This window comes from Elephas maximus, chromosome 25, assembly GCF_024166365.1.
Source record: "Elephas maximus indicus isolate mEleMax1 chromosome 25, mEleMax1 primary haplotype, whole genome shotgun sequence".
In the NCBI taxonomy this organism is placed as follows: Eukaryota; Metazoa; Chordata; class Mammalia; order Proboscidea; family Elephantidae; genus Elephas; species Elephas maximus.
In genome coordinates this window covers 34,620,169-34,631,058 of record NC_064843.1, presented here as the reverse complement: position 1 = coordinate 34,631,058, position 10,890 = coordinate 34,620,169, and the positions used below count along the sequence as shown (strand labels likewise).

The 10,890-nt window shown below is 45.9% G+C and overlaps 1 protein-coding gene across 2 annotated transcripts in view; it reads right to left on the bottom strand.

The window, feature by feature from the left end:
• Nucleotides 1-731: 731 nt before the first annotated feature.
• Nucleotides 732-10,890, bottom strand: part of GGT7 (gamma-glutamyltransferase 7) — a 28,311-nt gene continuing 18,152 nt past the window's right edge. Inside the window, exons 9-15 of one of the 2 annotated variants that reach the window (XM_049869675.1) lie at nt 9,871-9,998; nt 9,605-9,693; nt 7,257-7,406; nt 7,021-7,138; nt 6,568-6,705; nt 5,309-5,408; nt 732-1,564 (exon numbers count right to left, since the gene is read on the bottom strand). In XM_049869675.1, the coding sequence (XP_049725632.1) occupies nt 1,401-1,564; nt 5,309-5,408; nt 6,568-6,705; nt 7,021-7,138; nt 7,257-7,406; nt 9,605-9,693; nt 9,871-9,998 (887 nt within the window). In that variant the 3' untranslated portion in view covers nt 732-1,400. The remainder of the gene's footprint in view (nt 1,565-5,308; nt 5,409-6,567; nt 6,706-7,020; nt 7,139-7,256; nt 7,407-9,604; nt 9,694-9,870; nt 9,999-10,890) is intronic. The other variant, XM_049869676.1, reaches the window with a different exon arrangement.

Sequence of the window (10,890 nt, the reverse complement as noted above, 5' to 3'; positions counted from 1 at the left end):
CTCATATCATCATGGCCATTATGCTAATTATGTGTCCTTATTTATTTAATGTTTGGCTCCCTCAGTACACTACAAACCCATAAAAAGTCTGCCTTGTTCAATACTGAATCTCCATTGCCTAGTAAAGTGCCTGGATATAACGAATGGATCGATGAATGTGTGAATGACATAAGTCATATATTTATTGTCTGGTATATACGACCATATTTTATGCAAATAACACAGGCCTTCTATGTTTGTTTGCCATCCTCACTCTCCCCCTGCAGAGTATTTTCATAAGTGTGGTATAATCTTTTTTACAGCAACATGTTATTTGTGTAAAAATACAGTATATAAATTGCGCTTTATAACAAATAATTCATCTAATAGATGTGGAAGTGGTTAGGGGCACAGATTCTAGAGTTAGAGACCCTGAGATTGAATCCCAAGTCTTCCATTTACTAGATGAGCAATCTTAGACAGGTTCCTTAACCTCTTTTTGCCTCAGTTTCCCATCTGTAAAATACAAATAATAGTACCTATCTCATGACATTGAAGATGACATTGAAGATTAAAATAGACTATACACATAAAGTGTTTAGCATAGAGCCTGGCACACATGTTAAGTGCTCAATGAATTTGTCTGTCTATCTATCTATCCTCTATCTGTCTATCTATCATTATTATTAGTGTACATAGTCCTGGATAGATGGCCATTATTACGACCCCCACAAAGTTGACTTTAGCTTGCCCTGGAGTCAGGGCTGAGGCAATAGGGTGGGCTGAGGTCTGTTCTCCTACTCCCACTAACGAAACAATCAAACATAAATCAAGACAGACCCATGATTAAGCAATATTCTTTCTTTAATTCCCTTTTGCAAATGGAAGCCCCTGAGCTGTTCCCCACCCCCACCCCTTCTCCACACCCTGGGGACCCTCTGATGCAAGGTCCTTGGCCTCAACCTGGTAGGAGGAGGAGAGGAGCACCCCCTCCACAGAATGGTCCGTTAAAAAAATCCTAGTCATTTAAGAAATGAGGCTGGGGACAGGGGAAGGGAGCTGGAAGACAAGGCCTAGATTAGGCCAGACTGGCGATTTTGGGGTTGTTTGTGAGAACCTTCCAGAAAGGTTTGCAAGCACGTCCCTAAGCTCAGGGCCAGCATGGCTGAGGGAGTAGAGGAGACAGACAGTCTGACTCCTCAAGATCCTGATTGCCTGGTTGTGGAGACTGACACCCACCACCATCACCACAGGCCTTGGGAGATTTTTCCAGTTATTCTGGGATAGGGTTTGCTAAGCATCCCCTTTGGCCCCTGACCTGGGGCATCCCTGGGGTCCCCCTGAGACCAAACCTGGGAGGAGGGGGAACTCTGGGAACATGCAAAGGGGGAGGAGCAAAGACCCCACCCCACCCCACTGCTCTACACCATGGTGGCTCCAGCTGCATCTGGGCTTCGAGGGTCCTTCACACCGATGATGAAGTTGTTGGTTCTCCGGCTGCCATGGACCCAGGACAAGACATCTACCTTCTCCACGTGGTGGCCCCTGGCTTCCAGGAACTCAATCTCTTCCTCTGTGAACTCACCTGAAAACCAGCCCCCAACAAACATACATTCAGAGCGTTCAGAGTACTAGCTCAGGAATCCTATGGTCAGACTTGAGTCCTGATTCTGGTCCCTCCACTGAGGAGCTATATGACCTTGGGCAAATCACTTCACCTCTCTGAGCCTCAGTCTCCTTATGTATAAAATAGAGATTATAAGAGAATCTACTACATGAAATCATTATGCAGATTAAAGGAAATAATGCCCCAAAAGCACTGAGCTCAGAGTCTGGCACATTCTGAATATTGGAAAATGGGCTTTAGGGTCATCATCTCTACCTGCCTAGGCCAAGCTGCCATCATTTCTTGTTAGGACTACTGTAACAGCCCACTAACTGGTCTCCCTGCTTCCAGTCCTGCCTCACACATCAGCCAAAGGGATCTTTTTAAAACATAAGTCAGACCATATCACTTTCCCCACTTCAAACCCTCCAATAGCTTTGATGCCTCTTAGAATAGAACCTACTCACCAAGGCGTCTAAGGCCCAACATTATCTTGGCCCTTGCTACCCCTCCTCATTTCCTTCCACTCTGTCCCTTGCTTAACCCTCAAGTAAGCCAAATATGCTCCTAACTCAGGGCCTTTGCACATGCTGTTGTCTCTGCCTGGAATGCTCTCCTAGATAGTTTCAAAAATGGCTCCCCTGGACAATGGGTTGGAGAGGGATGCTGGTGAGGAATGAGCTTCCTGGATCAGGTGGACACTTGAGACTATGTTGGCATTTCCTCCCTGGAGGGGAGATGAGAGGGTAGAGGGGGTTAGAAGCTGGCGAAATGGACACGAAAAGAGAGAGTGGAAGGAGGGAGAGGGCTGTCTCATTAGGGGGAGAGCAATTGGGAGTATGCAGCAAGGTGTATGTAAGTTTTTGTATGAGAGATTGACTTGATTTGTAAACTTTAACTTAAAGCACAATAAAAATTAAAAAAAAAAAAAAGATTAAAAAAATGGCTTCCTTACATCATTAGGGTCTTTGCTCAAAAGGTACTCTTCAAGGATAATTTCTCTGACCATTACCTAAAATAGCACCCCTGTTATCTTTACCTGGAAACCCTGGTGGCATAGTGGTTAAGAGCTACAGCTGCTAACCAAAAGGTCAGCAGTTCAAATCCACCAGGTGCTCCTTGGAAACCCTATGGGACACTTCTACTCTGTCCTATAGGACTGAAATCAACTTGATGGCAATAGGTTTGGTTTTTGTTTTTTTCATTATCATTACCCTGCTTTATTTTCTTTCAAAGCACTTACTTCTACCTATATTTGTTTATTTATTTACCCTGTGTCCCCACACTAGAATATAAGCTTTTTGAAGGTGGAGATGTTGTCTTATTCACTACTGATCCTTAGTGCCTAGAACAGGATCAGTACATAGTAAATGTTAAGCAAATATTTACTGGATAAATGAACAAATCCCCAGCCCCCTGCATAAATATAGGTCCTCATCATCTCTTGGCTGAGCCATTATTCTAGATGCTTCCTTCATTTCCCCAACTTAAGTTTTCCTACCTTCAATCCACCCATCCTACAGAAAACAAATCAGATCATGTCCCTCCCCTACTCATTTGGATGAAGTCCATGCTTCTTAACATGGACCTCCATGATAGGCCCTGTAACTTTCCCAGTCTTACCTCCCACTGCTCCACAACAAAGGTTTGATCTTATTTCCCCAAACAGGATGATTTTAGGTAGTTTTTGAGATAAAGACACAAAATTAAACAGCATTAAATCACTAATTGGAAATGTATTCCCTTTGTGGTTCACATTCAGTTTTTCCAGTTACAGCAAGGACAAAGTCTCAGTCTTATCTCTAATATTTCCTAATCTTCTTTAACAGAAAGAACAGGCTTCAGAGCCTTCCACGGGCAACAATATCTAACTAAAACCTAACAATACTTGATTCTTATAGCTATTTACCATCTGTTCATGAATACCATTTTTTGTGATTATGATATAAGCTTAATTTAGGTTAAAAAGGAAGCCCATTTAAAGAGACACATTACATAGATAATGGTTTAGATAACATGTAAACCAAAAAATCAGTTCCTGTCAAGTTAATTCCAACTCATGGCAACCCCATGTGTTTCAGAATACAACTGTTCATGGGTTTTCAATGGCTGTGACCTTTCTTCTAAGGCACCTCTAAGTGGATTCGAACTGCCAACCTTTTGGTTAGTAGCCAAGCATTTACCTATTTGGGCCACCCAGGGACTCCTTCAGATGATGTGTAGATGTGGCAAAAGTCATGAAGGTGCTGGGTAAATACTGAAGTTTGAGAAACAATGTCTCTAGTCCAGCTAGCCTCCTGGCTGTTCTCTGAAACATGCTTTCCGGCCTTTGTCCAGGTACCTTCCCCGGTCCAGAATGCCCTTTACTTCCACATGCCAAGTTCCTGATCACACTTCAAGGCCCAGCCAGTCATCACCTCCTCCATAACACCTCCCAGTTGCCTCAGGTGGATGAGTTTTCCCTTTACCAAGCCTCCACTCCTCATATCCTATCTTAGACTATGAGCCCCTCAAGGGAGGGCTAGGATGATTTACCCCAGCCCCCAAATAACAGCACAGAGCCTCCCATTCAGAACAGACCAACAGATATTTGTTGAACAAAATTCTGTTTCAAGGCCTTAGCCTCATCATCCATTGGATGGGATGTAAAGAGTCACTCAGCCAACTACCAGGTCTGACTGCTGAGGATCTAGGTCTGTGGCTTCCTAAGAAGCTTCAGTTCAGGAAATATCAGTTGCCATGAGGTGAACAACTGTGTCTTTGGTGTCAGCCAGGTGTGGGTTCTAATCTCAGTCCTGCCACTTATTGGTCGATCTTTGACTAGTTTATATCCTCTGTGAGCCTCAGTTTATTTTTCTGTAAAATTGGGATAATACCAAATGGGCAAGGACTGTGTCTCATTCAATTCCCTATCCCCTTTGGACTAACACAGTACACTGCCTGTTGCAATAAAAACAAAAGGTGCACGCACTTTCTTGTTTACAGAACTAAGCTGTGTTCAATTCATTGTGGCACCTGTCCTCAGAGGAAAGTCCATCTCCTCACCATGACGTTAAGGTTCAGGATCTGGCTCCTGCCTGCTTCTCTGATCTCATCTCACCCTCACTCACTCCTTTCTGTTTCTGAAACAAAACACACCAAGCTCATTCCTGCCCTGAGGTCTTTTTACTTGTTCCCTCAGCCTACAAAGCTCTGCCCCCGTTCTTTGCATGATGGACTCTTTCTCACTCTTCAGATCTCAGCTTAAATGTCACCAAAAAGAAGCCTTCTCTGGACATCCAATCAGTTCTATTACATCATCCTGCTTTAATGCTCTGCACAGCACTTATTCTGCCATCTAACATTTCTTTGGTTATTTATTCTTGTCTGCCTGTGAATGCAGTCTCTCCAGCACCTAGGATGATGCCTGGCACATAGTACGTGTTCAATACAAACTGTTGAATGAATGAAGGTTTGCAGACTGAACAAATGTATCTTACTTTACAGAGGAGAAAATCAAGGCTCAGAGTGGAGACATGGATTTCCCAAGGCCACAGAGCCCGGAAATGGCAGAACTGCTCCTATTCTCAGCTCTTTCATTCTTCCAGTAGGAGTTTGTTGAAAGAAACCAAACTTTCACTGGCAGGGAGTTGGTGCTGGCTGAGGCAGGGATACCCGTGGGAGAAGCCCCTTTCTCCACACACCCCTGTACCCACCCCCCCGGGGCCTCCACTCTGCACTCACTGTCCACCTGCAGGAGGTTGGACTGCAGGTCCGGGTGCAGGCGGCCACGGGCTAGGCTGTCATTCAGGTTCCGGTTCAAGGTCAGAACATTCAGCAGAACCTGTGGGCAGCCAAAGGACAGAAGAGTCAGGGGTATCCCAGGGCTGGGAGCCAAGGCTTCCCAGCTCTCACCCCTGACCCAGAGTCTTTAAAACCTTTACACCAGGGGTATCATCTGAGCCTCTCAATAGCCCCAGAGACAGGCAGCCCTGTGACGACTATCTCCATTTCACAGAGGGTGAAAGTGAAGGCAGACACAAAAGCAGCTCACTCCAGGGTTTAGAAGGAGCCAAGGGAGAGGCATGACTAGCACCTGGTCTCCTTCAATCCTGCCCAGGGCTCCCCTCCCTTCTCCCTGGCCAGGGTAGGGTTAATAGTGGGGGTGGACTGGGGTACGATGTGGGTACTTTTAGCTTACTGGTTAGGCTCTGGAACCAAGCTGCCTGCTTGATCTTACTAGTTGAAGGAACTTGACCTAACTTCTTAACCTCTCTGCGCTTCAGTTTCCTCACCTATAAAATTGGAATAAGGATTCTTCCCAGAGCTGGGGAGATTAAAGGGTTAACACACATGAGGAGTTTAGCACAGTGCCTGGCACTTAGTAAGAACTCCATAAATATTAACTATTGTTATTATCTCCATCTTACACATGAGGATATTGAGGTTCAGTGAACTCCCCAACATCACAAAGCTGGAAATTGGTAGTGCTCAGGCTAGAATCTGGGAGTTTCTGATTTCAAAGCTCAGGCTAGTGAAAGCACCACCTGTCAATATATATGCCTGGCACATATATCAGGTGCAGAAGACATTTGTGGAACTGGTGTGAGGTGTGAAGAGAGTAAATTTTTCCTTCCAAAATCCTCCAACATCAGACTCTAAAGAGGACTGGTTGTCTATTCTGATGCTGGGCAGAGGGATGATGGGACTTGAGGTTGACAGAACCCAGACAGTTCAGATGCTATATTACCTTCAGTTCTACTGACCCTGTGATTTCCCCTGTAACCTAGAAAGATGGGGAACTTTAGGGCTACATTTTTACTAAGAAACTCAAAGAAGCCTATGTCCCCAGAACCCAGGATGGGCCTGGCACAAAACAGCCTCACCCATGTTTGCTGCATGAGTACAGGGGTGAGAATGAACCAGAGGCTTGAGGGGTATCTGCAGTCCAGGCCTCATCCTGGCTTCTGGCTACAAAAGGCCCACCATGGACAAAACCTCACCTGGGTCAGGCCGCTGAGGCCCCGGGCAGCCCCATTGGCCCCCAGGGCGAGGTAAGTCCCACAGAGCCCCTCTGCTGGTCGGACCACAGTGGGTAGCAGGAAAGACAATGGCCGCTTCCCTGGCTGCACCGAATTCTCCTGTTGTCAAAGGACAAAGACCACAAAGGGGATGTGGGGAGGGGCAAGACAGGTAAAGGGCCACATCATCGCCCTTCCAACCTCCCACCCTTTCCTGCATCTTTCCCAGGCTCAGTTTCCATGGGAGACTGGTCCCTTCCCAGGCCACAGTTTCTGAATGTGAAATGGGTAGAGTCCTTGGATGACCGGGCTGGATAAGAGGAAGTGATACATAAACCTATTGAGCTATGGGGAATTAGGGAGGAAGGGGCTGCCACCTTGGCCACACGTCCTGCCTGGCCTCACGGTCCAGGAGAAGAGGGAAGCAGACCCTACCAGGCTGGGTGCAGAGTGGTTAGCAGTCCTGTTGGGCCAAGAGAAGTCCAGCATCTGGCTGTTGAGCAGAATCCCCGAGGGAGTGATGAGGCCGCTGCCAAAGGGCCGGTTCAGGGAGCTGGGGACCAAAGTGAGGCCAGGTGAGCCCTGAGCCTGCCCTCACCCCCAGCCCAGCCCCCACTTCCCTCCTGTCCAGATGACACCTTGTATCAGGTTCTGAGTCTGAGCCAGCATACCTGACCATGGCCACGATGAAGTCGTCAGGGCCCATGATCAGCACCTGGGCAGCCGAGGTAGCCCCATCCAGCTCGTAGACAGGCAGAAGTGAGGCAGGAGCTGCCTGGGAATCATTGATGTGGCCCCGGAGGTAGGCTGCCTCCACCTTGCTGAAAATACAAGGGGTAGAGAGATGACCACACAACAGGCTGTATACCCACCGGCCACACCTGTGATGTCTGTGGTTTATGTGATTAACATGTCTCCCCCACTGGACTATCAGGTCTGTAAGGGCAGCAATCTATGTACAACTAACACATGAGAAACACCCAGGGAAGCTGCTGAACTGAATAAATTTATCTATGTATACTTAAGACTCTCTTCTAGAGTCAACTTTTTATTTATTTAATTTGACTTTACTCACTTAACCTTTCTATGAAAGTGCATGGTGCACAGTGGATGCTCAGAAACAAATTGTTTTGAACAAAATTAAATTAATTTAATCTCATGTTTGTGGTCTAGAGCTAAAATGTTACTAAGAATTTAGTCAGGGGAGGATTTTTTATTTAAGGATCTTTACTATTAGAATTCTCTTTTGAAGGCACAGGAGGACTTGATACATAGTAAAAAAAAAAAAAAATTTTTTTTTTTTTTTTATTGGATGAGTAAGTTGATTGAATTTAATACAGGTATGTGTGTTTTCTAGGGAGCCCTGATGGCACAGTGGTTAAAGCACTCAGCTGTTAAGCGAAAGGTTGGCAGTTAGAATCCACCAGCTGGAGAAGAGATATGGCAGTCTGCTTCCGTAAAGATTTACAGCCTTGGAAGCCCTACTGGGCAGTTCTGCTCTGTCCTATAGGGTCGCTATGAGTCAGAATTGACTTGATGGCAGTGGGTTTGGTTTTGGTTTTGGTAGTGTGTGTTTTAGAGCTAAATTTGTATTGGTCTTGGTTTTTAACTCATGGGCATTTAGTCACTATTACACAGACTTTAATTTCAAGCACAGAGCCCAGCTCATACTAAGCACTCAAAAAATATTTGTTGATGGATAAATGGCAGAGTGCCATCATAGACTCTTTCCTTGTTCCTCCCTCAGCTCCCAGGGTCTGGGAGAGTGATAGGAGAGTTGAAGAAAAAAGTACCATTGCAACATTTGTATGGGCATCCTCCCACCCTCTTGGCCCTGACTGTGGTCCTTCATGGAATCCAGAATTCAGTCTGGAAATACTTCTAATACAGATCAGTGATTTACTAATTACATTCCATGACTCAATGGTGGAAAACGACATGCAACTCTCCAGACTTTTTTTTTCTTTGTTCAACTGAAGGCTTCTTACCTAGTACTGCTAACTAGTTACTTGAGTTGATTAGAGAATGGCAGGTTACCAAGGATTACTTAAGACATTCATTCAGTTTTCAATCAAGAAGGCTGGTGGCCACACAGGGCAGGTGCAGAGGACTTTGTTTTATGTGGGCTGGGAGGGAGGCGCTTGGTTGTTAGGCTTCAACTTTGCGGCCTTGAGCTGGTTATCAGTTTTGGTTGCTGTTCTTTTTTTGTTTTTTTTAATTATAAGTTGTTCATTTAGTCTCATCATTTCCAGTTTAATTCATGAAAGGTTGAGTAATGATACATATTTACATTAACTATTATATTTTTGGCTTCAGATTTTCCCTTAGCTAGTGTTGAGTCAGAATTGACTCAATGGCACTGGGTTTTAGTGTTTAAGTCAGGTGCAGTAGCAGTTAAATACTGACCCTCCTTATCCCTGCTGCCAGTTAATAATAACTGACATTTGCTGAACACTTATTATGTGCCAAACAATGTGCTAAGTGCTTTACACGTGTGATTTCATTTAGTCCTCACAACAACCTCATGAGGTTGGTACCGTCATTATCAGGATCCTTTGTAGAAACTGAGAAAATTTAAATGACTTGCTCAAGATGGCACAGCTAGTAAGTAGTGAAGCTAGGATTTGAATTGTGGTATATGGACTGGAACCCATGGTCTTAACTATTGTGCTATGCTGCTAAAGTGGACACATTAAAATCAAAGTCCCACCACCTCCAGTATTTGCTTGGAGATTATTTTTTCTTGCTATTTGGCTTTCTTTTTCCACTAAAAAACGGGTACACATGAGCCTATACAGGCGCCCTGTTATAGTCAAAGGAATTTGAGAACCATATGAAATAGGCTAATTCCTTGCACAGATAGGAAACTGAGGTACAATGTGAGGCACACTGTGAGTGGGGTTAAGTTGAAATTGACCAGGACTTCAGACCTTATTGCTACACCAGCTGCTTTTGATCTGATCCTTTCCCAACACCTACCACCACCTCTGCTGCCCCAACGTCCTGCCTAGGGACCCACCTGAGCATGTCATCCATGCTCTCAGTGATGGTAGAATCGTAGGCGGGGTCTCCCAGTCTGCTGGCCAGGGCTAATGCAATCTTCAGGGTCTGAAAACAGATCAGGGGTGTGGAAGAGGCTGCCAGGCCCCTTGCAGCACCCACACCTGGTGGTTCCCTGTGTGTGAGAAAACTTAGAGGTGATCTAGTCCTGCCCCGTGGCAGTACTCCATCCCCCCTATTTCTAGTGTCCCCAGACACAGGGTAGGGTGGAAAGGTTGGCCTTACCTCTGCCACCCAGTGAAGAGCCTGTTCCCGGGATACCAGGCTGGTGAGGTTGAAGCCCTCCAGAATATTGAGAGCACTGATGAGGGCAGGGCCTGTGTGTGGGGGTGGAGGACTGAGAACCAAGTGGCCTGAGAGGATAGGAAATAAGAGGATGGCAGAGGAGGAGTCAAGGCATAGGCACAGAACCATGCCCACATCCCACCATCACACAGACTGAATACATTGCTCTGAATTCCCTCATCAGATGGGGAAACTGAACCCTTGAGAGGCAAAGGGATCCATTCAAGTTCACATGGGGAGTCAAGAGCACGGTCAGGACTCAAACCCAGAATATTGGTCTTCATTTTCCTCTGCCATAGAAGGCAGCTAAGGCTCAAGAGGGACTGTGACTTGCCCAAGGTCACACTGCAGGTCATTGGCAGAGCAGGAACAGGTGTCCAGACGTCCAAATTTCAGGTCCCCCATGTGCCTCCGAACAGCTCCTCCCACAGGCTAGGATATAATCCAGGGTTCCCAATGGCCCCACCCACTTAATCATCACAATGGGTACTATTATCATCCCCATTTCAAAGGTGAGAAAACCGAGGTTCAGAGAGGTAACTGGTTTAAGATTATACAAGTGGCAGGAGACTAGGGGAACCCAGAGCATCTAAGGTACTGGAATTGCTAAGAAAGCCCAGGCCAGGAAAGGGAAATGGAAAAATCAAACACACATTCAGTGCCAACTCTGGTCAGGGTAACCTTTTACATCATCTCATCAAATCTTCATGGACATCCTGAAAGGTAGGCACTATTATTATCTCCGTTTTACAGAAAGAACCAAGTGATTGGAGTGGTAAGTGACCTATTCAAAATGAGTGGCACAGCCGGGTCTCAAATCCAGGCTGTCCTGATTCCAAAGCTGTGTTCCTTCCTCTGCTCCATACACTGCCTCTGGAAGAGGAGTCAGGCTGGAGATTGCAGGCTGGAAACCTGAACTCAGAGGCAGCCTCTCCTGGGGCCTGAGATGACATGGGCTCT